We start from the raw sequence: 27,542 nt of genomic DNA, 5'->3' as shown, positions 1-27,542 counted from the left end.
GTCAAAATTTAGATGGAATTTGACAGATAACGTCGGACGTGCGATTTCGTCGTACGACGGAATCAAAAAAATTTGATTTCGTCGGACGCCGCATCCGATTTTATCTGTCAAACTAAATGTGTGGTGTTTTGTAGGAGCAATCTCAACTTAATTTTTCATAATCGTTATATTATTAAAATCATCCAAATAATCGCAATATCATACGAAAAAGCGTTTGACAGCACGTGCGATAAAATCGCATGCGATGAAGCACAGACAGAGATTTTCTTTCTCATACAGAGTCGTACCTCGGGTTTCCTGTATAGTGGTGACAAATGTTTTAGGAGTGCATACTTTTAATATAGGTAAGTCAACATATTTCGGTAGTGACACAACTAAGATATTTCAATTCACCAATGGCAAGCATAGCCTCCTAAAAGAGAAATGAAAAATAATTAAAGAACTATACCTTACGTAAAGACTGTTAGTGATTTCATATTACCTTTTTAACATATACGTTTTCATCTAAAATAAGTTCTTCCAGGTTATGTTTGATATCGATTGTCCAACGTTTCTGTAAAGCTAAGCAGCTGAATCTTGCCAATATGCGTAGTAGCATGCAGGTTCGAAGTCTGTGAAAACACATATACAAAAACATTCACTATAATATAACAAACTTTTCTAAATTTTACTCACCGAAGTACAGCATTATCATGTTTCAACAGTGTCATAAAATTTACATTTTCATGAAATATTATTTGCTCAATTATTTCTGCATTTTCTGGAAGTTCACGTAGCGCACAATTCAAAAGAGCTAGTAATGAACAAACTAATCGAACGTACGCTTCATTCACGTGCACTACGGCAATTAAATTAACAAATAATTCTTTAGCCCCCAGAATTTCAATGGCATCGCAAAACTGGTTCAAAAATATATCTCCCATATGAATAAGATAACACATTAGATCATATACGGCTATTAAGGTTTTTATCTCGTCGTTATCTAATGCAGAAAGTTGACGAATAGAACAAATCGATTGTCTACTGGGCTTTATACCAGGTTGGCTTTCACTAGTGGAGCTGTCTTCATAATATAGTTTGTTACATAAAAGTTTTGAAGCATATACAAGATTTGGCACTAATTTTAGCTCGCCATAAACATTGACTATGTCTCTCAAAATCGTTGGGGGCGTATTAATTGTTAATGGAAGGCTCAGCAAATGGGCCACATTTTCTACGACTTTTGCACTTGCTCGTCGGTTTCGTAACGGAGCTACAATAATGCATACAAAATTTTGCTGCTTCAATGATTCTAACTCTCCGTCGAGTACTTCTTGTATTGAACGTTGCAAAAAAGCAAGCCATTCTTCGTTTTCGATAGGAGGATTTTGTGATTCGTCGCAAGAGTCCCATCCTGGGAGCAGGCTTGGTGTGTTTTTTTCAATCCGTTTTTGTTCTTCTTCTTTTGTTGTTATAGAAATATAGGACATTCCAAGCGCGATCGAATTACGCTTAGTTGCCTGCAGTTCTGATTCAATACGCATTGAAAAATTGTCAATGCTTTGGCTTAATTTTCGCATCCCTAGTTCCTGTGATCGTACATGTTGCTTAACATATTCTCTTGATGTCTGAAGTTGCGAAAAGTCGCTATTAGGAACAGTAACTGATGCCAGTGGTAGTGGTGGACGAAGTCTTATAACGGGAAAATTATCGTTAAAGCAGTTAACAATGAGATTCGGATTTTCCAGCAATTGAATTTTCTTTACTTTTTGTTCGTCAGCAGTCATATCATAGACACTTTTGCCATATACTGTTTCGTTTCTATTAGCTGCGTTTGATAATGAGCTAAAAAGGCAATTTTCTAACGGTATATTAGTGGCACAGTCGTCCGTATCTGTTTCTTGATATTCAAAATCGCTCTGAAGTATTACTTTAATGCTATCTTTAGAGGTTGTCAAATCTTCCTCATTGGATATATTTTGCCATATCTTAGTGCTTTCTATTATATTTGTCAATTGATTATTATTTTCTCTTGATTGCGATGCTGTAAGAGAATGCGTGAAGGGTGATTGAGGATTATTTTCATCTAAAGTTAAAATATGACCTTTTACGAATGGATGTTGTAGAATTGTAGCCCAGCTCATACGCTTGATGGGATCACGCTCAAGCAAACCTTGTATGAATGAAATACAATTGCTTGTTAGATAACTCGGCCATTTGATGTACTGGTTGCGAATAAGTCGTACTAAATGTATCATCGAAGTAGAACTAAATGGTGGTTCACCGGCAAGCATCTCGTAGATTATACATCCTAATGACCACAAATCAGCGTGATGATCGTACGGTTTTGCCTCCAAAAGCTCAGGGGCCATGTAAAGAGGTGTCCCTTTAATTGATGTCAGAACATGGGTACCCATTGTCATGTTTCGAGCGAATCCGAAATCACATAATTTTGCACACATTTTCCGGTCTAACAGAATGTTTTGTGGTTTTAAATCACGATGCAGTATCCGATGTGAATGAAGGTAATATAATGCAGATACGAGATTAAATGTGATACGTTGCGTTTTTTGCTCTTCTAGTGATCCAGCGCGTAGTAAACTATGCAAGTCTGTTTTAGCATATTCAGTAACGACTACAATTTCATTGTGTGTTTCGAATGAGTCCAACATACGAATAATGTTTGGATGTTTAAGATTTCGCTGTATTTCACATTCTCCTCTTAGTCCTTTCAATTCTCGTCCGGAACGGCCGCGCTAAAATGAATTAATAAAAAAAATAATGTATTAAATGTGTTGTTTAAATTATTAAATTTGCACGCAGAAAACGCCTTATTTCTACCTTAATCTACCAACACAAAAAATTCTGCATTACAATTTATGAAAGGAAAAAAATCATACTATACAAAGATTCATAAGATTAGTCAGCCTAAGAACGCATGTCCCCGCTGCGCTATTCGAGCAGTTTCCTGCGCAAGAAATGTACCAAAGCCGCAGCGCAGACCCGCTGTGCAAAGCGACGGAAGGCGTTATGACGTTCTGAGAATTTTATCATGCCTTCCTTTTCTCTCCAACGGCAAATTTGTCGAGCAGCTCGTCGAGCTACCCGTCCCTGGCTCCGCCTCATACCCCTCGCCTGAGCGCGCTGTCGAAGGTTTGGATGTGTTAGTGCGTCAGACGGCCAATCGCTGTCAGCCGTCGTCCGTGCTTTTTCCCTCCATAGCGCCATCTCTTTCTCGCGTGTGGTCAATACTCGCGAGCTGTTGTGGTGCCTAAAAATGCGGTTAACAAACATTGCGGTGATGAAGTTGCATTTTCACAAATCAAACCAAAAAATCGCAATGAGTTCAAACACTGCAATATAAAAATGACTAAGGAATCGCTAGTTTACGCTGGAGGGTTTGCTGTGCAACGCGCTGAACCCTAATTCGCATTGACACGTTCAGCCCGGCGCTGATTTTCATCAACTTTCCGTTCCACCAGCATCAAGAACGCAAGCTGATTGTGAAACCAGCATCCTGGAAAGTTCACTGGTAGTCCCTGGGACATGTCATCGTGCTGAACGTGTTAAGCATTAAGCATAACTTTGTTACCCTAAGCTTTTGCTTTCGTATGCTGTACATTACATAGATATCCTGAGCCATCTGCGCGTGGGTGTGAGCGTGCGTGTGTGTGCAACACTTTCGCCAAATGTGTTTTCTTCCGGAATGTTATGATCCATCGGTCAAAGAAAGGAAGGTGTTCATGAAAGGCGGAAAGACGAATTGAGGCCCCTGTCAATGGTAACTGATGACCGGGAGGAGGGGGTACTGGCACACAGCTGTTGGAAGATTGAACGGTATACTTAAATTGCCGGCGGATGGGGGGGAGGGGGGGTGCCCATGGGACCCCTACGATCATCGGTCACAGGCCCTAAAATTGTAGTCGCCATGGGGGAAGGGGAGGTGCAAATGGTTCTCCAACCACGGAGCCCCAACGACCATCTTTCCGGGGGCCCTTATCGCTAATACTCTGTCCAATTGACATACGGCATACTACAGACTAGAGATCATCGGCGACCGCCTAGTCCGCCTACCGTTAGATCCGCCGCTGGTTCATGACGGTGTTTTTTTTACTGTGGAGGTGCATCCTTCCCCCTGCCTGCAGCGTATGCATCGAGCAGGAGACAGTGTGGCAGAATGCAAGTTACCCGCTGGATAGGAGCGGTCGCGCGGCAACGCCATTATTCCGCACATCTGCATGCCCGTCGTGGGTTCTAACCGCGTATGAACCGTCCGCCGTAGCAAGAGGTGACTATCCGGCTACGTGGTACTCAAGTCCTGAAAAGGCCGGCATGATCGCGTTGGCTTGTACGCCAATAATGATGATAATATTAATAAAAAGAATTTAGCGTTGCAGTCCACACCCGGGTAAGAGTTTGTCTTGACTTTGTTGCTGCCGGGCTACCGCTGTGACGCGACAAATGCACGGAATGCACTCGACCAAAACATGAACCTACCGATCCGAACCGATTCCAAGGCAGTGCCGGTCGCACGGCGTCATGATACCGACTCAAAACCAACAAGCCACCAGCTTCTGGACGGACAGGTGCAGCACCATACGCGCACCGTAAAAAACAAATCCAGGATCCTCTTTTGTATGGATTCAATTCAAAATGTTGTTTCCACTTGCGTCCGCTAGCTGAATTAGAAACAAATGTGCAATATATCACACGCACGTTTGCTTAGATCACGTGTTTTTTTTAATACCCCCAACAGCAGAGCCGATCGCAAAGATGCCAATGCCAATGGTTGTGTTGTCTCTCAGGTAGCGAGATCGAAAATGCGTGGTATTTTGTAGCCGCAGCGGAAGAAAATGTACGCATCAGAATCATATAAGTTTGGTGTTTCCAAACGCACGCACACACACACAAACACACGCGCGCTCAAACTCACACACACACGCACGCACACATGTATGAACGCGCGCACGCCAGCACGCACCCACGAAAGCGCGCGCGCGAGCACGCACGCCCGCACGCACACATGCACGTACGCGCGCACGCGAACACGCACGCATGAAAGCGCGCACGCCAGCACGCACCCACGAAAGCGCGGGGATCGGGCCAAAATCTGCGCTGGCCAGCGTGTGTGTGTGTGTGTGTGTGTGTGTGTGTGTGTGTGTGTGTGTGTGTGTGTGTGTGTGTGTTTGTGTGTGTGTGTGTGTGTGTGTGTGTGTGTGTGTGTGTGTGCGTGTGTGTGTGTTAAACTTTTCAATCAATTCTAACATCAAATATAAAGGATTGAAAAGTATTAAACTATTGTGTGTACATAATCCATGTGCATGCACTGTATGTGATTTGGCATGGACGTTTGTTTACATTTTTCAATATTAAATTTGAATGATTCCTATGTTATTATAGATGTGAATTACTAGTAAATTATGAGTTGAATCTTCACCCTGTAGGTGGATATTCATTTAAACTATGAACATGCTTCATTTTCGAGACGAAAAGAAAGGCGTATTGCAGTGCATCATGACAGGTCTATAAGACATCGAACAGCTGACAGAGCACCTATCGAACAGAGTCGTGTTTGTTTGTCTCGTTCGATTGGTCCCAGAGCGCCGCCTAAAGCAGCAATCGAACAAGACATCGAACATGAAAAATGTATGGGATTTGACATGTTCGATTTGTTGTTTATCAAATCGAACATGTCAAATCCCATTTAATTTTCATGTTCGATGTCGTGTTCGATTGCTGCTAGAGCGCTGCCTAAGTTGGCAAACAGCATGTCCGAGTATTGCATACGTTTTGATGCAAACAATTTACGATTTTCATAGGTAAACAATGCTTTCCATAGTTTCATGCTGTAAGCAAGTAATGCCGACCATAAATTCTCTTCTATTTCATTTATTCATTATGTGTTTTCATTTTTGTTGCGAAAAAGATGCTCAAAAGAAAGTTTCGTAGATATTTCTTAGTGGCGAAAAATCACAAAATTAGTTTTTATTCTCCGAGTAACTGACGCGAAAAGAGGCCGGGAGTCCGTCCTCCGGCCCTTTTATCCTCTCACCACCTCCCGCCATCGCGGTTCAATCGCGATGGAGTTTTCTCCTGTCGAGTAGTGGAACTCTACAACAGTGTCCTCTCTACCTTTGTGGTGTTCCCCAGAACCATCCCGCTGCGCAAATTCGAGCAGTTTCCAGCGCAGAAAATGCACCAAAATCTGCGCTGGCCAGCGCAGATTTGGCCTGGTCTCCCGAGCGATTTCTGCGCTGGGTCGCGCAGTTCGGGCAGTTCGGACAGTTCGGACAATTCGGGCGGCGGCGGAGCAAAAAAAAAACGGTCAAAAAATTTAAAAAAAAAAATGGCGCCCATTTTTTCGTCCGCTTCTTCCTCTCCTCTCCCTCCTTCACCCTGGCTTGCCTTACTTGAGCTTCTGCCCGTGCCTTCCGCCGCCAGCTGATTGGTTGTTGCGGTGTATGCGTTGATACTCATATGTGCATTGCGGTTGTGTGTTGTTATTGGTGGGTGTTAGCATTTATTAATTTGTGTGTGACCTTGAGACGCTGTGGGAGAAGTTGGATTGGGATTCAGAGTGTTATCGGTGTATTGATGGTTTATTTTATTTCGTGCCGCTGCTGATGAGACCATTCGATGCCCCTGCCAGTTGAGGGTGAAGAAGCCTATTTAAAACAAGCGTAGGAGAACGTCTAACACTAATCTAATATTTTTTTATTTGAACATGTTTGATGCTTCAACGACCTTCTAAGCATCATGTAGCACAGTGTTTAGTGACAATATTTTTTTTTTTTAATGTGCCGAAATTTGTCACGAGTTTTTGGGTCTCGACCAGTGTTGCGAACGGTGATAGTCGTCGACATAAAATTTTACAAAATGATACTTTTTGAAGCATCGCATTCTAGATCCACGCATTCATTCGACAATCACGGAAAAAAATATCATTTGACACGATGATATTTTTTCTGCTACAATCATTTGACTTTTTGATTTTGCCGTACAACAAGTGAACTAGATCTTCATCGAAAATGGGTCCTTTTTTCGTGTTTTCGCGTGAATTTCTATACTCCTGTAAGAGAATACCATTTTCCTGGTTCACTGAGTGAAAATATCAAGTGGTCTAATGGCTTAGTATCGGTAAATGCATGATTAAGCAGTTCTGGATTCTCACTGAAAAATGTCAAATGACATTCATTCTACATTTTTTGCAATCATGTCATCGCAAAAGCATTGATTGTTATTGCACAAATGATCGTCGCTTTTGGAAAGTCGTGTCATGGTAACCATGAATATGAATATCAAAAAATGATTTTGACACACGCTTACTGCGTGAAATGAATATGGTAACCATGAATATGAATATCAAAAAATGATTTTGACACACGCTTACTGCGAATATCATAAAAAAATGTCGACAATTAACAACACTGGTCTCGACACACACACGCACACAGCGCGGGGAAAGTGACCGTTCACTCTATCATGTCGCGATCCCCCACCCCGCCCGGCGCTAGGGATGAGGATGCTACAAGAAAGCTGAACCAACCGTTCTACCGATAAGGTAGCCGTAATCGATCATGCGTGGAGGGGGGGGGGGGTGGTCTAGTGGGGGGAGGGGGAGTGCGTGCTTGCACGACTTCGGGGGTGCGTGCTTGCGCGACTTCGGGGGTGCGTGCTCTCGCGCGCGCGCTTTCGTGGGTGCGTGCTGGCGTGCGCGCTTTCATGCTCGCGGGCGCGCGTACGTGCGTGTGTGTGCGTGCGTGCGTGCTGGCGTGCGCGCGTTCATGCATGTGTGCGCGCGCGCGCGCGCGTGCGTGTGTGTGTGTGTGTGTGTGTATGTGTGTGTGAGTTTGCGCGCGCGTGTTTGTGTGTTTGTGTGTGTGCGTGCGTTTGGAAACCCCAAAACTATTTGATTCTGATGCGTACATTTTCATCCGCTGCGGCTACAAAATACCACGCATTTTCGATCTCGCTACCTGAGAAACAACACAACCGTTGGCATTGGCATCTTTGCGATCGGCTCTGTTGTTGGGGGTATCAAAAAGACACACGATCTAAGCAAACGTGCGTGTGATATATTGCACATTTATTTCTAATTCAGCTAGCGGACGCAAGTTGAAACAACATTTTGAATTGAATTCATACAAAAGATGATTCTGGATTTGTTTTTTACGGTGAGCGTATGGTGCTGCACCTGTCCTTGGAATGGGTTCGAATCGGTAGATTCATGTTTTGGTCGAGTGCATTCCGTGTATTTGTCTCGTGACAGCGGTAGCCCGGCAGCAACAAAGTCAAGACAAACTCTTACCCTGGTGTGGACTGCTACGCTAAGTTCTTTTTATTATTATTATTATTATTATTATTATTATTATTATTATTATTATTATTATTATTATTATTATTATAATTATTATAATTATTATTATTATTATTATTATTATTATTATTATTATTATTATTATTATTATTATTATTATTATTATTATTATTATTATTATTATTATTATTATTATTATTATTATTATTATTATTATTATTATTATTATTATTATTATTATTATTATTATTATTATTATTATTATTATTATTATTATTATTATTATTATTATTATTATTATTATTATTATTATTATTATTATTATTATTATTATTATTATTATTATTATTATTATTATTATTATTATTATTATTATTATTATTATTATTATTATTATTATTATTATTATTATTATTATTATTATTATTATTATTATTATTATTATTATTATTATTATTATTATTATTATTATTATTATTATTATTATTATTATTATTATTATTATTATTATTATTATTATTATTATTATTATTATTATTATTATTATTATTATTATTATTATTATTATTATTATTATTATTATTATTATTATTATTATTATTATTATTATTATTATTATTATTATTATTATTATTATTATTATTATTATTATTATTATTATTATTATTATTATTATTATTATTATTATTATTATTATTATTATTATTATTATTATTATTATTATTATTATTATTATTATTATTATTATTATTATTATTATTATTATTATTATTATTATTATTATTATTATTATTATTATTATTATTATTATTATTATTATTATTATTATTATTATTATTATTATTATTATTATTATTATTATTATTATTATTATTATTATTATTATTATTATTATTATTATTATTATTATTATTATTATTATTATTATTATTATTATTATTATTATTATTATTATTATTATTATTATTATTATTATTATTATTATTATTATTATTATTATTATTATTATTATTATTATTATTATTATTATTATTATTATTATTATTATTATTATTATTATTATTATTATTATTATTATTATTATTATTATTATTATTATTATTATTATTATTATTATTATTATTATTATTATTATTATTATTATTATTATTATTATTATTATTATTATTATTATTATTATTATTATTATTATTATTATTATTATTATTATTATTATTATTATTATTATTATTATTATTATTATTATTATTATTATTATTATTATTATTATTATTATTATTATTATTATTATTATTATTATTATTATTATTATTATTATTATTATTATTATTATTATTATTATTAATAATATTATTGGCGTAATAGCCAACGCGATCATGCCGGCCTTTTCAGGACTTGAGTACCACGTAGCCGGAGCCGGTGGCTAATCCCTTGCTACGACGGACGGTTCATACGCGATTAGAACCCACGACGGGCATGCAGATGTGCGGAATGATGGCGGTGCCGCGGGCCCGCTCCTATCCAGTGTGCAACCTGCATACTGCCACACTGTCTCCTGCCCGGTGCATACGCTGCGGCTGGGGGAAGGATGCACATCCACAGTAAAAAAAAAACACCGTCATGAACCAGCGGTGGATCTAACGGTAGGCGGACTAGGCGGTCACCGAAGATCTCTAGTCTGTAGTATGCCGTATGTCTACAAGTGGACAGAGTGTTAGCGACAAGGGCCCCCGGAAAGATTGGGGCTCCCGGATGAAAACACATTTGGCGACAGTTGTGCACACACACGCACGCTCATACCCTTGCGCAGACGGCACAGCTGCGCTTAGCTTAGTGTAACAAAGTTATGTTTAATGCTTAACACGTTCAGATCGATGGCAGGCCCCAGGGACTGCCAGTGAACTTTCGCTTAGCTTAGTGTAACAAAGTTATGTTTAATGCTTAACACGTTCAGATCGATGGCAGGCCCCAGGGACTGCCAGTGAACTTTCCACCCTACGTTCTAGATGCTGGTGCAAAGGAAAGTTGATGAAAATCAGCGGCGGGCGTGTTAGTGCGAATTAGAATTAAGTGCATTGCACAGCAAACCCTTCTGCGTGAACTAGCGATTCCATAGTCATTTTTACGTGGCAGCGTTTGAACTCATTGCGCTTTTTTGGTTTGATTTGTGAAAATGCAACTTCATCGCCGCAATGTTTGTTAACGGCATTTTTAGGCGCCACAACAGCTTGCGAGCATTAACCACACGCGAGAAAGAGATAGCGCTAGAGAGGGAAAGAGCACGGACGATGGCTGACAGCGATTGGCCGTCTGACACACCAACACATTCAAACCTTCGACAGCGCGCTCAGGCGAGGGGAATGAGGCGGAGCCAGGGACGGGCAGCTCGACGAGCTGCTCGACAAATTTGCCGTTGGAGAGTAAAAGAGGGCATGATAAAATTCTCAGAACTCCATGATTTCTTGCGTCGCTTTGCGCAGCGGGATAACAAACGCTGTTGTCACAACAAAAATCACGGTCAAATTGAAATTTGGAATCGCTTGAATTTGACTCGTAAATAAGCACAATACGAAAAGAGGACGAAGAGAAACGTCATTCTCCATACAAAATGTATGGAATACCCAAGGTGCATGGTTATCAGGAGGTGAAGTGCTTCAGAGCAAATTGACATTTCACGACTTGACATAACAATACTGGAATCTCCGGTATTAAAATCGGGGAGGGCTGGAGGGGGGTATAGAAAATTGTATGCGATTTGACATTCATGCGCTAATTATCACCTTCTTAATAAACACACCTTGTGGAATACCCAGGTATGCTGGTTGCCAACTTAGGTGATAGAGTTTAAAATAAATCAAAATAAAATACTTAGAGACTGTTTAAAATTAAAATGTATGCACTAAAAAATCAGAAATTAAAAGTTGCTACGGAAAATTTCAGGTCAATAAAAGCAATGAATCAAAAGTGATTTCAGTTTAAAGTTTAAAAAATACCCGGGTATCCGGTTGCCAACTTAAAGGTTAATGCGAATTAGGGTTCTGCGCGTTGCACAGCAGCGTTTTAACTCATTGCGCTGTTTTGGTTTGATTTGTGAAAATTCAAATGCATCGCCGCAAAGTGTGTTACCGGTTTTTTAAGCGCCAGAGCAACTCATGAACATTGACCACAAGCGAGAAAGAGATAGCCTCCATAGCGGAAAAGCACGGACGACGGCTGACCTAGGTGGATTTAAAAATATGAGGTGGTGGACTCTAGTGCATTTTGACCGTAGCAATAGACGATGCGCAATCTCAGATTGCGCATATATTTATCTGTCAGGGCGGTGGCAACGCTTTTTCGCATGCGATTTTATCGGACGCCCTGTCAAATTTTTGTATGGGATTTGACAGATAACGTCGGACGACGAAATCGCAAATCGCGACGTCCGACGTTATCTGTCAAATCCCATACAAATCTCGTCCGATAAAATCGCATCCGATGAGTGTTGCCACCACCCTCAAACGGGTCGGTTTGATATATTTATCTGTCAAAAAAAAATTATATATCTCGGAAATATAATCTTGAAAATTTATGCGCAATCTTGGCGCAATCTGAAAATGTATGGAAATGACGTTTATAGCTCAGGGTTGGCTACGCGAAATGACTTATGGGTTGATAAAACGAATATATGCGCAATCTGAGATTGCGCATCGTGTATTAATACGGTGAGAATTCGTCACTTGACGTAAGGTCCCCAGGATTCAAACTTTGTTTACATTTATTAAATTTGTTCATATAATTTATGTAGGATTGGTGACGAATGAACCACCCTGTGGTTTGTGATGACAGCTCGGATGAGAGCAGCGTGACTCGATTAACCGGGGAAACGGTGAACGGACAGCGGATGCGGACAGTCGCACACGGAGATTGAAGTGAAACACACGTGAAGAACTAAGACGATTTTGTTAATTTGAATTGAATAAAGCACTCTTTTCTCTTTTATCCTACATGGGGGCTCAACCGGGATATTAGAAAAGAGTTGCGTGAAATGTACAGTGCGTAAAAGACGTGCGCCTGTATGTGAAGACGCGCAAAGAAGTGTACAGTGCGTAGAAGATGTGCGCCTGTATGTGAAGACGTACAGAAAAGTATACAGTGCGTGTAAGACGTGCGCCTGTATGTGTTAAGACGTACAAAGCATTACGCAGCGCGTGTAAGACGTGCGCCTGTGTGTGTTAAAGAGGATGAAGTTAAGTACAGTGCGTGTAAGATGTGCGCCTGTATGTGCTAAGACGTACAAAGCATTACGCAGCCCGTGTGCAACGTGCGCTCGTGTGTGTTAGAGAGGGAAAGAAGCGCAGTGCGTGTAAGTCGTCCGCCTGTGTGTGTTAAAGAGGATAAAGTTGAGTACAGTGCGTGTAAGAGGTACGCCGATACGCAAAAAACGACGCGAGTTGCACAAAGGACAACAGAAGTGTGACTTTTGTGTTAGTGTGACGATTAAAGACGAAAAGCATCGCGTAGTGCGTGTAAAACGTGCGTTTAGAGAACGCAATCAACGAGAAAGAGTTGAGTGTGTGTGAAAGTGTGCGTCACTAGTGGAAAGAGGTAGACGTATATACTGCGTGTGGGGCACGCGCGTGTGTTGGTGAAGGCGTTAGGAACTGTCGATAACTGCTGAATTCTCGTGAAATTCGCATAATGGACAACGAAGCGCAGATCCTCGTGTTGCTAAACGATTTAACTCGTCCGGGTTTAGTTAGGAGGTGCGCCGCTAGAAAACTAGCTACCTCGGGTACAAAAGAAGAGTTGGCCAGGCGACTAGTCGAAGAAGGAAACGTGGAAATAATGGATGAAACCATGAATACGGACAATTTTGCAGACGCAGAAATGCGTAGCAGTACAAACGATGAAGCGGTCTTGCCAGAACACTCGGATTTGGTGCGCACGCCGTATTCGTTTCGTGATGTTGAAGACGGTTTAGAAACGTACGGGAATGATCTATCCCAAGACTTTAGTGTGTGGCTAAACGAATTTGAAGATATTTCAAAGATGGCACGTTGGACGCAAGATCAGATGCTGGTAATGATGCGCAAAAAGTTAGTTGGTGTGGCGAAAAGTTTTGTGATGATCAAACGCGAAACCAATTCGTATACCGCGTTGCGTGCAGCTTTACTGGAAGAGTTCGGTACGGTAGTTCGTGCGAATGACGTACACCGTAAGCTGGCAACGCGTAAGAAGAAGAAAGATGAATCCGTATTGGAATTTATCTATGCAATGCAACGCATTGCGCAAGGCATCGATTTAGATGAAGTCAGTTTAGTGGAATATATCGTCGATGGTGTTACAATGGACACTCGAAGTCGAGCAAGTTTATACGAAGCTGTGACAATAAAAGATTTGAAATCGAAGCTACTGTTCTGGGAACGTGCGCAAAAGAAAGATGAGCCAACAGAAAAGAAGAAAGAACAAGTGCGACGCGTGGTGGAAAAAGTAGAAGAAAACTCAAAACGACGTTGCTACAATTGTGGTGATCTCGGACATGAAACACGTACATGCGCAAACAAACAACGTGGACCCAAGTGTTTTGTTTGCAATGAATACGGACACCGCGCGAAGGAATGTCCGAACAAAGCGCGACATTCGTCGAACATGCCAAGGCAAAACAATGGTGACACCACGAATGTTCTTACAGTGAAAACAGCGGAACAGAACGATGTGTCCGAATTAAAACGAAATGGACTGATCACAAAGCGCATCAAAGTGAACAATATGGATTGTGTGGCTTTTGTCGATCCTGGCAGTGAAGTGTCGTTATTACGGAAAGATTTTTTCGATGAGTTGCCGTTTAGTGAAATGGTGCCAGTTAAAACAGGTTTTCGACTCCGTGGTTTCGGTGGAAATTGCAACACACCACACGGCAAAACAAAGATAAGTATGGAAATTGACGAATTGAAGCGATCGGTCGATGTTTTTATAGTGTCAGTGAATTCTATGAACTCAAAAGTGTTGTTAGGTATGGACTTTTTGCAAACGACGAAGTATACGATAACGAACGATGGTTTGAAAGTGGAGGAAGTTGGATTGGTAGAAAACGACGAACGATGGATTTACAATATAAAAGCCGCGGATGTGGGAGAGTTAACGGTTCCTTCAGAATATCGCGAACAAATAGAGTGCATGATAAAGTGTTATAATCCCAACGAAAACCCACAATCGGTCGAGACCTTAGTAATCAAGTTACAAGATGAAAGTGTAGTTCGTGAAAATCCTCGTAGGCTTGCTCCATTAGAAAGGCGTGTGGTTGAACATCAGGTACAGGAATTGCTAGACAAAGGTGTCGTAAGATCATCGTACAGTCCATACGCAAGTGCTGTGGTTGTGGTTCCTAAAAAGAATGGTACGTACAGAGTTTGCATCGATTACAGGGAGCTGAACAAGAAGATGATTAGGGATAAATATCCAATCCCTAACATAGAAGATCAAGTAGAGCAATTTGCGGAATTTCGAGTTTTCACAACGTTGGATCTTGAAAATTCTTATTTTCACGTTACAATAGACGAAGATAGTCGGAAGTTTACAGCTTTTGTTACTCACGAAGGGCAATATGAGTTTTGTCGGGCTCCATTCGGTTTGTGCACCAGTGGAAATGCATTTTGCAGATTTATTAATTCTGCATTACGAGAGCTCATAAACGAAGGAGTTATCATAACGTTTGTGGATGACATTATAATCCCAGCTAAGAGTGAGCAAGATGGTATTGCATCTTTGAAGCGTGTGTTTGAGATGGCCGAGAAAGCAGGTTTAAGATTCAATTGGAAGAAGTGTGTGTTTTTGCAAAGGCGCGTGGAATATCTGGGGTATGTTGTGTATGACGGTCGAATCGAACCAGCAGAGCAGCAGATTGAAAAAGTGAAGCGGTATCCCCAACCTAAAACCACAAAGCAGTTGCAGCGATTCATAGGTCTTGCAAGTTATTTTCGTAAGTTCATACCGGGATTTGCGAAGATAGCTCGTCCTTTAACGATGACGTTAAAAAAGGAAAATCAGTTTGATTTTGGTATACGGGAAATTGCTGCGTTCGATGTGGATGCTCTATCTCGTGCCAGTGTAATGTCAGTGTCTAGAGCGATTTGTGAGCGTATGAGGAAAGAGCAGCAGCGTGATCCAAAATTGGCAGAGATTCTTTCAAAGTTGTGCAGTGGTGAAGAAATCGACGACTATTTTACAAAAGATGGTGTGTTGTATAAGGGTGATGTCTTTTCATCCAGATTGTGCGTGCCAATCTCGATGGAAGCAGAAGTTATTAAGAATGCTCACGATCAAGGACATTTCGGAATCAGAAAAACCAAGGAACGTTTAGCGAGTGACTATTACATTCCAAGTGTTGACGAGAAGATAGAGAGGTGTATTTGTTCTTGTGTGAAGTGTATTCTAGGTGACAAAAAGAGGGGTAAAGCGGAGGGATTATTAAACCCTATTCCAAAGGGCGAGGTACCTCTCGATACGTTTCATATCGATCATCTCGGCCCTATACCGTCGACGAAGAAATCTTACAATTACATCCTGACGGTGATCGACGCGTTCAGTAAGTTTACGTGGCTATTTCCTACCAAATCAACGGCGGGTGACGAAGTAGTGAAGAAGTTACAAGTCATCGCAAGTGTTTTTGGCGATCCCCGACGAATAATTAGTGACAAAGGAGCAGCTTTTACATCGTCAATGTTCGCGAGTTATTGTGAAGAGCGTGACATCGAACTACACACGATTGTAACAGGTGTTCCAAGAGGCAACGGGCAAGTGGAACGAGTACATCGCACCATTATTCCGGTTTTGACTAAGCTATCTATCGATAAACCGGAAGAGTGGTACCGACACGTGAATGCGGTGCAGAAGGCGATCAACAGCAGCTGGCAGAGGGCAATCCGTACCAGTCCGTTTGAATTGCTAGTTGGAGTCAAGATGAAAGATGCTGACGGTAACACGTTGCGCGCCATGGTTGAAGCAGAGTTGCAACAGTCGTTCCAAGACGACAGAGACGAGCTACGCAAAATGGCTAGAGATGGAATCCAAGCCATCCAGGACGAAAATCGACGAAGCTACAATCTACGGAAGCGACCGGCGCGTAAGTACGAAAAAGGTGATCTGGTGGCACTTCCCGTGACGCAGTTTGGACCGGGGAGAAAGTATCGGCAGCGGTTTTACGGTCCGTAGGTCGTGAAGGAGATTCTGGAGCATGACCGTTTGAGTGTACGGAAACTGGATGACGATGCTGAAGGACCATCGCAGACGACTACGGCTTGCTCAGCCGTGAAACCATGGGTACATCCGGGCCGGATGTAACATCAGGAAGGGCCGTGTAGGATGGGTGACGAATGAACCACCCTGTGGTTCGTGATGACAGCTCGGATGAGAGCAGCGTGACTCGATTAACCGGGGAAACGGTGAACGGACAGCGGATGCGGACAGTCGCACACGGAGATTGAAGTGAAACACACGTGAAGAACTAAGACGATTTTGTTAATTTGAATTGAATAAAGCACTCTTTTCTCTTTTATCCTACATTTATATACCCCATTTTTTCGATTAAATATTCTTTAAAAGTATGTTTTTGATTTTGCGAGTTCTTATCCAACATTAGAACATGGATTAAAGTGTGTTATTTTGTTTTATTCCGTGAATTTATTCTATAATTCATTGTGTTTTCGACATTTTTGGAGATAAAAATTAAGAAAACATTATTTTTTTTCAATTTTCACATTGATCCCTACCAGCATTAAACGATTTTGAAGGCATTCAGAAGGCATTTAAGGCCTTAGTCGCCTTAGAAGGCGAATTAAGATTTCAAGCGAAACTTTCACGGCTGTAACGGGTTCTTTTCGAAATCTTTAAACTTTTTGATTCAAGGAGAACAGATAGCTTGCCACCATCTTAGCTTGTTTATATATTGAATTTGCACCTTTCTTGATGTAACTTCCAAATAGAACAGTGACAACGCTTTTGGTTCCGAACCGAGAAAGCGTGTATTCAAATCCTGATTTTTATGATCTTTTTTCTGCGTTTATTTCTTTTTAAATTGATGTTTTCTTACTATAATTAACATAAACAAAATTTATGTGAAGCAAAACTAAAATGATACCTTTTTAAAAAAAACACAATAATTACACTATGTTTACCGTTCATTACCAGAATGGGAGAAATATGCGTCTCATTTTTCCTTTTATTAGAGTTATCGAAATGAGTTCGATATATTAACACCTTTCAATGAGTTGGTCTTTAACAACCGAATAATGCAGACCATTTTTAATAAAGTGAAATAGCTCAGAGCTTAACGCAAGAGAACATAACACGTAAATCGTGCTATCGAATCTCGCGTTCATATCAGGGAACACTACAACAGTGCAGTAGTGCTGAAGACGCTTGTAAGGTTTTCTTTTGACAGTTGCAATTTCAAATTTCAAATTAAAAGCGAAATTTTTCTTTGACATATTTCAAAGGCATTTAATTACTGCTAAATGCACTGCTGATCGCCTTCAATTCGCCGGCGATTACAAGGCGATTAGAAGGCATTAAACGCAAATTTGCGGGTAGGGATTCCTTATTATCTACGAGCCGGATGGACAATTTACGTGTGATTAGAACTCATACTCATTTTAAATTTCGTGCATAAACACATCATCAAATCTTTTGTAAATATATCTCTTTTTTTTGATAAAATCAATAGACACACAAAAATGCACATAATAACAAAGAACTCTGTTCTATTTGCTAAGCTTTGTGTGCGGAAATCAATGTTTAACGGTTTTAAAATGACGTAAAGTCCCTCAACTATGGTGACCCCCCAAAGGCCCTTATCCACCACCTAATATTTTTAATCCACCTTGCGGCTGACAGCGATTGGCAAAGCGCCTTTGATCAGGTTTGGGTTTGCCATAGTTGAGGGACTTTACGTCATTTTAAAACCGTTAACCAATGGTTTCCGCACACAAAATATCGCAAATAGAAAGGTTGCTTGATTATTAAGTGCATTTATGTATGTCTATTAATTCTATCGAAAAAATGAGATGTTAAAACAAAAGATTTGATGATTTGTTTCAAAAAATCATGGAAGTAAGTGTTCTAATGTCACTAAACTCGTCCATTTATCTCGTAGATAATGAGGAATACATGTGAAAATAGGAAAAATAAATGATTTCTTCGTTTGAATCATCAAACATATCGAAACACAATTAATTATATAATAACTTCACGAAATCACATAATGTAACTCACTTCATTCGATGTTTTATTGTAAAATTACAACTCGCAAAGCCCAAAATATATTTTTAAAGTATACTTAATCGAAAAAATGTAGTAGATAAATTAAAAGAACCAATTAAATAAATGTAAACAAAGTTTGAATCCTGGGGACCTTACGTCAAATGACGAATTGTCTAAATGCGCTAGATTCCACCAACTGATCTTATTAATCCACCATGGTCTGACGCAAGGTGTTTCAAAATGACAAGGTGAAGTTGTTCAGAGCAAAATGACATTTCTCGGCTTGACATAACTGTTCTGGGGGCTCCGGTATAAAAATCAGGAAGTGCTGGTGCGGAAAAAGAAGGCATGAGAAATGCCTTGTCATGATAAATGGCATGAGAAATGATGATTTCTTCCGTCGCTTTGCACAGCGGGGTGCCAAACTCATTTTATCAGAGGTCCGCAAGTACACACAAATTTTCTCATCCGGCTTCAGCAAAGTTTTTTGCTGAAACGGTTCAGTAATAGAATATTTTATTGGTTTTCAGCATTAATGTTATGTTTTTATTGACTTTCATCAAAATAATTTACTGAATGCATTTCAGAAACACGCATTTTATTGAAATTCAGTAAAATAAGTTTCAAATTAGTCGTTTCACTGGATATCAATAAAACAAATTACAGGCGGTCCCCGAGATACACGGTCAATGGGGACCGAAAACGGCCGCAAAATACCGCGTATCTCGAATTTCCGCGTATTCGAATCTCGTGATTTCCAGCTAAAATATCACAAATTTTCGTGTAATTTTGCAAGTAGGGGGCGGTTTTAGTCACTTTATGAATTATTTGACATGATTCTGACTGAATATAACTCCTTTAAACCTTTTGAAACAGTTTTTAAAATTCGATCAAAACGGAAATTATTTGGCAATTTGCAATTGATGTGTCAAATCAGTACAATTTGCTCAAAGAATTGTCAAATTTAGAAAACCGCGTATCTCCGAATCCGCGTATAAGAGGTACCGTGTATCTCGGGACCTCACTGTCGTACAGCGTATTAAGCTCGCCAGGCTCCGGTGGGCTGGCCATGTTGTACGCATGGAAACGGACGACCCAGCCCGTAAAGTCTTTTTAGGCCGTCCACAAGGACAGAGGAGGCGTGGTAGGCCCAAATTGAGGTGGCAAGATGGCGTGGAGGCGTCCGCCATTAAGGCCGGGATAACGGACTGGCAGACGAAGGCGCGAGACCGTGAGCGGTTTCGGACACTCCTGAGGCAGGCCAAGACCGCAAAGCGGTTGTAGCGCCGGATAAGTAAGTAAGTAAGTATCTCGGGACCGCCTGTATGAGATTTGACAGATAACGTCGGACGTGCGATTTCGTCGTACGACGGAATCAAAAAATTTTGATTTTGATTTCTTTGACCGGGGACCGCCTGTATAAAATTTTGACAGGCCTTCCGATAAAATCGCATCCGATGGAGCACAGACACGGGCCTAAATATTATTTTTACTGAAAGGATTACTGAAACTTCAGTTGAAAAAGCTGCTAGATATTTCACCTGTCAAATACAGTAGAACGTCGATTATCCGGGGGCGGATTAACCGGCGGGCGGCTTAACCGTGCACATAAATCTGACATCTGTTCATACGTACGGCGAAAATTTGCAGCGATAATAATTTGGGTAACCAGTTTCTTGTGCAGCTCGGTAGTGTCTAGGGGTATTTTCGAAATTCATTTTTGTTCATGAACAGTTGTTAAACCTACAGTTATTGATTCAAATAATATTCTACTAACGATTAATCGATTGATTCTAGGTGAATTAATAATAAAACTAGTAAATTTCATATGTTTTACATGCGTTTGACATTTCTTGGACCATTATCCGTGCAAATCGATTAACCGGCAACCGTCCGGTCCCGAGCTGCCCGGATAATCGACGCTCTACTGTACGTCATTTCGCTGTATATTTCACGCTGTAACCGGTAACCGTCTATCTCGGGGACCGCCTGTAACCGTTCAAATAGACATAGAGCGACAACGCCGCGCGCGACGAAAAATAGCTCAAAATTTGACTCTGTGTAGATCAATGTAGCTCATTTGACTCAGTCAACCAATTTGATTTTTTTTATTCGAAAACACACAAAAATAGGTTAAAATGTGTTCAAATCTATTTTTAGCGTTTGGCATTAATCTGGTTTGTAAACAAAGTATATAATTCGACTATTTCGGATGAAGCAAAAATATCGCGCAAGACGAGTAGCTCTGTTTGAAAAATTGAGCTACTTTCCTTCGCGCGCGACGTTGTCGCTGTATGTCTATTTGGACGGTAATTTTAAAACGAGTTCGATGGGTTCGCTGCTGGCGATTGGCATGTGTAAACAGGGGGTTAGGGCTGTTCAGCAATTCACCTTCGCATATTCATACACCTTGCGCTTAGAAATTCATCGACCTGTGTCTTAAACGGAATTCCCTTGGCAACATCAAGCGGATGAGAAAAATACTCTAGAAAGATTTGCCGAACTGTCCTAAATTGTTAAAAGTGTTAATTAAGCCGAGAACTTTCGATAAGGAATCGTGTCGTATAAATGCATTTGCTGCACCTTGTTTCTATTTTGAAATTATGAATCGATTGTTGACACATACGAACTTACCTTGTTTATGATTTTGATAGCCACTGTGTCGCCTGATGCTTTCTCAACAGCTTTATAAACTTTTCCAAATGAACCTTCTCCAATGAGATCGCTAAGCACATATTTATTCATGTTTAGGCTGTATTTCTTGAGTGTTATTTTAATTATGATGTAATATGTTTTCGGATTGCTGACTCCAAATCGTATTGTTCACAACAGCATATAAAGGTGGACTGTTAAGGAACGAGGTCAAGTATTAGCCAAAATCGGGTTGGCCATCTTGGATGTCTGTTGACAGAAGAAAGGCATTGAAAAATCATTAAGGGCGGTGGCAACGCTGATCCGATGGGATTTTATCGGACGCTTGTGTCAAACGCTATTTCGGCTGATATTGCGAAAATTTGAATGATTTGAATGGTTTAACCATTATACTAAAATAATTTCATATTGTTCCTACATAACCTGCATGATCACATTGCCCGATAAAATCTGTTGCGCCGATCCGACGGAATGAAATTTTTTCGATTCCGTCGTACAACGAAATCGCGCGTTCAACGTTGTCTGTCAAATCCCATATAAATCTCGTCCGATAAAATCGCATCGGATCAGCGTGCCAGGGGCCTAAGGCCCGTGTTTGTGCTCCAATGCATGCGATTTTATCGCACGTGCTGTCAAACGCTTTTTCGTATAATATTGCGATTAATTGGATAATTTTAATAATATAACGATTATGAGAAATTAAGTTGAGATTGTTCCTACAAAACACCACACATTTAGTTTGACAGTTAAAATCGGATGCGGCGTCCGACGAAATCAATTTTTTTATTGCGTCGCACGACGAAATCGCACGACCGACGTTATCTGTTAAATCCCATATAAAATTTTAACAGGCCTTTCGATAAAATCGCATCCGATGGAGCACAGACACGAGCCTAAACCCTTAACCATTATTATTAAAAGAGGCATCAAAACATTTGGAGAAACATTCAATAACCAATTTACAATTTTCTTGTTATTTGTGATGTGTTCTTGTATGACCAGACTGATTTATCATTTTTTCACAATAAACATTTGAATCATTAAGGGCTCTCAGATTTCAAACTACCTGTAACGAACTTTTGGCTACTTGTCAAATCGTTCTTCATTACTTGACATCGTTCCTACACAGTCTTTGGTCTAAAGCTAAAGCTACGGCTAGATGATAGCTACTTGTATGCGGCTACAAATGACAGCTACCAATTTCTTTTGTTCTTAATGTCAAATGTAGTTGCGGAATGTAGCTATCGTATTGACTCTCCGTCACTACTGGCTGCCATCAACCGGTACGTTCCGGCCAGGCCGCTCCGGACTCGGGCAATGTTGGCCCTCGACGACCGTAGAACGCAATTTGGCTCCTCTGACCCGTTCCTACTTATGTGCCGTGCTTTCAACGCAGTCAGCGACGCTTTTGAGCCGAGGATTTTGCCAACTGAGTTTAATGATCGTGTTTCTGTGTTAAATTTGGTTCCATAGTGCACATTTTTATGTTCTATGCTATTGTAATCCATTGTAAAGAACTCATTGTAAAACATTGCTAAAATGGTTCGAGAGGGCATTATTGTCCATCGATAGACAAATTAACATAAACATAAACATAAACATAAACAAAATGATTATTCATTTGGGAGAACAAATAAACTTACGTTTTTTTTTTTATACATGAACCAATTAGTGTTTCCATGTCGAATTAATCTGTCGATGGTATCTTTGACCGGCGTACCAAATATGTCTGTCTTGGATGTTCCTAAGAAAACTGATAATAATAGCCCCAAATGTGTGCCCAACAAAAACAAGATATTTTTTCAATAATTGTGTTTCCAACCAACCTTTACTCGTTTACCTACCGAGACACACTGTTTATAATTTTAAATTATTTTATAACATTTTCTTTCATATTAAATTTAAATATTTTGAAATAATTATGCAATTTACAAATAAATTTTACTTTTCAATGTCACTTTCCAACACTTCAATGTATGGTATAAACATGAGCGATAACAGATATGTCACTGTGTAGCCGCTCGTAACCAAGGATAATGTATTTAGAAGGTTGATTTTTATCGCTTTTGTTGGGCGACATTGTGGGGGACATCTGTCACTTTCTGCATACAAATTTCATTACCCCCAAGGTGGATTAAAAATATCAGGTGGTGGATTAGGGCCTTTGGGGGGTCGCCATAGTTGAGGGACTTTACGTCATTTTAGAACCGTTAACCATTGGTTTCCGCACACAAAACTTAGCAAATAGAACAGATTTCTTTGTTATTATGTGCATTTTAGTGTGTCTATTGATTTTACCGAAAAAATGAGATGTATTAACAAAAGATTTGATGATTTGTTTATGCACGAAATTTAAAACCATTTGAGTAAGAGTTCTAATCTCACGTAAATTGTCCATGCGGCTCGTAGATAATGAGGAATTTATATGAAAATTGAAAAATATAATTATTTCTTAGTTTTTATTATCAAAAATGTCGAAAATCCAATGAATTATAGAATAAATTCACGGAATAACACAAAGTAACACACTATAATCTATGTTTTAATATTGATTAAGAACTCGTAAAGTCCAAAATATATTTTTAAAGAATGTTTAATCGAAAAAATGGGGTAGATAAATTATATGAACAAATTTAATAAATGTAAACAAAGTTTGAATCCTGGGGACCTTACGTCAAGTGACGAATTGTCAAAATGCACTAGAGTCCACCACCTGATATTTTTAAATCCACCTTGATTACCCCGCACCACCCCTCTCCGATTTTTATACCGGAGCCCCCGGAAGAGAAATGTCAAGTCGAGAAATGTCATTTTGCTCTGAACAACTTCACCTTGTCATTTATCACACCTTGCTCGTAACCGTAAAAATAGACATAGAGCGACAACTTCGCGCGCGACGAAAAATAGCTCAAAATTTCACTCGGAGTAGATCAATGTAGCTCATTTTACTCAGTCAATCAACTTGTTTTTTATTTGAAAACACACAAAAATAGGTTAAAATGTGTTCAAATCTATTTTTTGCGTTTGGCATTAATCTGGCTTGTTAAAAAAACTAGATAATTCGACTATTTGGGATGAAGCAAAATTGTCGCGCGCGACGAGTAGCTCTGTTTGAAAAATTGAGCTATTTTTTGTCGCCCGCGCCGTTGTCGCTGTATGTCTATTTGGACGGTAACCCGCATACATCGGCCCCCTGTGCAAAGCGACGGAAGAAATCATTCCCTTTCGCGCATTTTCTCATGCTTTCTTTTTCCATCCTACGGCAAATTTGTCAAGCAGCGTTTCGAGCTACCCGTCCCTGGCACCGCTTCATACCCCTCGCCTGAGCGCGCTGTCGAAGGTTTGGATGTGTTGGTGCGTCAGACGGCCAATAGCTGTCAGCCGTCGTCCGTGCTTTTTCCCTCCATAGCGCTATCTCTTTCACGCGTGCAGCCCAATTTTAAGACCGGTACCGCTACCGATAGAAAATGTAAACAAACGTCAACACAAATTCAACCAGTGCTCATCCCTGCCGTGAAAAGTTTCCCGATAGAAAGCGTGAAAATGGCCTCAAATCAGGACAAGAAAAGTGGCTTGATGTCCCATGCAATTTCCCGGCTCTACAAGCAGCGTCTGGAGGAAGTGGAAAGGGAACTCCTTCTTGCCCAGCAGCCAGAACCTCCGACTGCGGGTAAGTGATCGGTGAACGGTGATTATATGCTGAACGGTGAATATAGCGATCAGTGTTTAACAATGGTTTTCGTGACTATATTTTAGATGACCGAGCGCGTGATGCTGTGCCAGTGCAGTTTGAAGATGTTCCGATGCCCATGGAAGTGATCGGTAAGTAACGATCGTTATGCTGTATGCTGCTTATGTTGTGCTCTCATGTGTATCATGTGTTATGTTGCAGACGATGCTGCTCCGCTTAGCGAAAGCGAGGAGGAAGGTACGACCGACGCAAGCAGCGGCGAGGATACAGACGTGGAGGATATCCAGGTCGAGGTGGAAATGCCAGACCATCCGTACGGAGATCTTTCGTGCGAGGATGGCTTGAGGATGTGAGCTTGAGGAGGCCCTGCAAACTGGACAAACTCATCGGAGTTTGAACCTTTTGCTGGGCCATTTGCGACATCACTTCCCCCAGACCAAATTGCCACGAGATGCACGGACGTTGATGAACACGCCTGTGTCTGGAACACCGGAGACAGCCCTTACACCCATCGCAGGTGGGCAGCTGTGGTACCAGGGTGTGGAAAAATGCCTGCTTTCATATTTTCGGTAAGCATGTTTTAAATCTCATTTAACTGACAGTGCTCCTGGTCATGTGCTCATTTTTTTTTCTATTCCAGCGATTGTCAGGGGATTGAGGGGTTCGAGTTGAACATTTTTGTGGATGGCCTACCCCTGCACAAGAGCAGTCGGACCCAATTTTGGCCAATTCTCATGCAGGCTCATAACGTTCCACATACTCCTGTAATGACGGTTGCTATATTCTGTGGCGAATCAAAACCGTTATTCGTCCAGGAGTTTTTGCAGCCGTTTGTGGACGAAATGAACAGACTGTATGTGACAGGTCTGACAATTAAATCCCGCTCTTACTGGGTGGAAGCGCGTGCAATAATTGCAGACGCTCCGGCACGAGCATTTATTAAAGGTATGTAGATAAAATGCACTATATACAGTCAACGCTTTCATTACGACTAAACCGTTGTAACAAGAAATCTCTTGCAACGGGTTAGCGACTGGAGCGCCTAAAATACGTTATGCGTTTGTCCACTTAACCTTTACATTTATATGCGGTGAAACGAGTTATTTCTGATTTTTTGTGTTTTTTTCTTTCTTTCAGGTGTTAAATCGCATAATGCGTACAGCGCCTGCATGAAGTGCACAATCGTTGGTGACTTGGAAGGACACCGGATGTACTTCCGGTATGGTGAACAATGCGCGCCTCGGAACCACAAGGATTTTTGTGACGACAAATATCCAACACATGTCAACAACCCTACGCCCTTTACGAGTCTATTAGGTTGCGATATCGTTGACGATTTTGTGTCAGCCGAAGACATGCACTTAATATACAAGGGCGTAGAGGCAAAGTTTGCTACATTTGTGGATAAATGACTTCCCTGGCGTTGCTTGTTACTTGCCACGTCGCCAGCAACGTGAAGTGTCGGCGCACTTGCGTCTGTTAAGGCTGCCTTCAGATTACCAACGTAAACTGCGCGACCTGCGATACATCCATCTCTGGAAAGCTTCCGAGTACAGGATGTTTCTGTTGGTTGCCGGTTTCGTTGTTCTGAAGGATAGACTTATCGATGCAGCGTACCAACACTTCATGTTGTTGATGATGGCTGTGACGTTCATGTCCACCACGTACCATCGCGCTAAATGGGAACTGGCTGATTCATATTTGCATAGGTTTGTGGCAGCCTATGGAGATCTGTACAGCCCGGTTCTCATGAATAGCAACGTGCATAACTTGCTGCACGTTTACAATGATGTTTGCAGGTTCGATGGGCTTAAAAACATATCAGCCTTCATTTTTGAGGCATTTTTGCATGACCTCAAAAAGTTGGTGCATTCCGGGAGGCACAGCCTGGTACAAGCGGTCCATCGTCTGCTGGAACTGCAACATGTCATTGTTGCCAAGCGTCAGCAAAACAAACCGGTGGACGAACCATCGGTGCGCACGGTTGGTGTCGACACCATAACGACCGTGCGGCAGGGCTTCGCGCTGCGAAAAAACTTTCGCGATCAATGGTTTATGACCAACTCGGGCGAGGTGGTCCGTTACGAAACGGCCACAAAAACAGGCAAGCACGTTACGGTGCAGGGCTACGCGTTTTTCAAACAGGTGCCTGCCTTTACGGAACCTTGCCTTTCAACGGAGGCGAATATTTACTCTGCCAACATGGTAGATTTGAACAAGGGTGAACTGCAACACTACACCAGCAGCACGCTGATGTGCAAGGTAGCTGCAGTGGAAACGGAACAGGAAGGGGTGTTAATGTTTGTACCGTTGACACACACTTACATTTGCTAGACAATAAATTAAAAAAATATGCCTCTTCCCAAAACCCTGGTTAAGTGTTTCGGATCAGGAAGGTAAATAATGAGAAATTATCTTGGGTGCTGTGTGGCAGAATGCATTTTTTGTATTCATGAATTCCTAGTTATTTAATTCATTTATATAATAATAATTCAAATAAAAAACTAACTAACTAAACTAACTATGTACAACGTGAAACTAAACTTAACTTGTCTACCTACGCTATAAAAAAAACTTACACTAAACTAACCTAGATTATCATTATTATTTACATTGAGCATTACTTCTTTGTTTTCATTATTCGACTTGGCAGGATACCGCAAC

General features: G+C 40.4%; 2 protein-coding genes across 3 annotated transcripts; one reads left to right on the top strand and one right to left on the bottom strand.

Annotated features, from left to right (window-relative positions):
* Positions 1-2,782: 2,782 nt before the first annotated feature.
* LOC125908304 (probable serine/threonine-protein kinase clkA) lies at positions 2,783-9,594 on the bottom strand (the record flags this gene model as incomplete). The annotated part of the gene is made up of 2 exons (XM_049610992.1): positions 2,783-8,562; positions 8,833-9,594. Coding segments are annotated over 2 exons (1,023 nt in total), but the record flags the coding sequence as incomplete, so codon positions are not given.
* A 14,353-nt stretch (positions 9,595-23,947) lies between these two features.
* LOC120948057 (uncharacterized) lies at positions 23,948-27,270 on the top strand. Of its 2 annotated transcripts, XM_040364030.2 has the most exons (5): positions 23,948-24,857; positions 24,944-25,009; positions 25,080-25,447; positions 25,519-25,823; positions 26,016-27,265. In XM_040364030.2, the coding sequence occupies exons 1-3, from the start codon at positions 24,344-24,346 to the stop codon at positions 25,229-25,231; spliced, it is 732 nt and encodes a 243-aa protein (XP_040219964.2). In that variant the 5' UTR covers positions 23,948-24,343; the 3' UTR covers positions 25,232-25,447; positions 25,519-25,823; positions 26,016-27,265. The 2 variants fall into 2 exon arrangements, with proteins under 2 accessions (XP_040219964.2, XP_049461214.1); XM_049605257.1 differs by lacking the exons at positions 23,948-24,857; positions 24,944-25,009 and having other exon boundaries at positions 25,236-25,447; positions 26,016-27,270.
* The last annotated feature ends 272 nt before the right edge of the window (positions 27,271-27,542 follow it).

The sequence above is a fragment of the Anopheles coluzzii genome, chromosome 2 (genome assembly GCF_943734685.1).
Source record: "Anopheles coluzzii chromosome 2, AcolN3, whole genome shotgun sequence".
In the NCBI taxonomy this organism is placed as follows: Eukaryota; Metazoa; Arthropoda; class Insecta; order Diptera; family Culicidae; genus Anopheles; species Anopheles coluzzii.
Note: the sequence above shows the minus strand (reverse complement) of the source record. Positions and strands in the feature narration are given on the sequence as shown.

What these genes read in the sequence shown, in the direction of transcription:
- LOC120948057 (XM_049605257.1), top strand. Translation starts at nt 26,436, where the DNA reads ATGTTTCTGTTGGTTGCCGGTTTCGTTGTTCTGAAGGATAGACTTATC.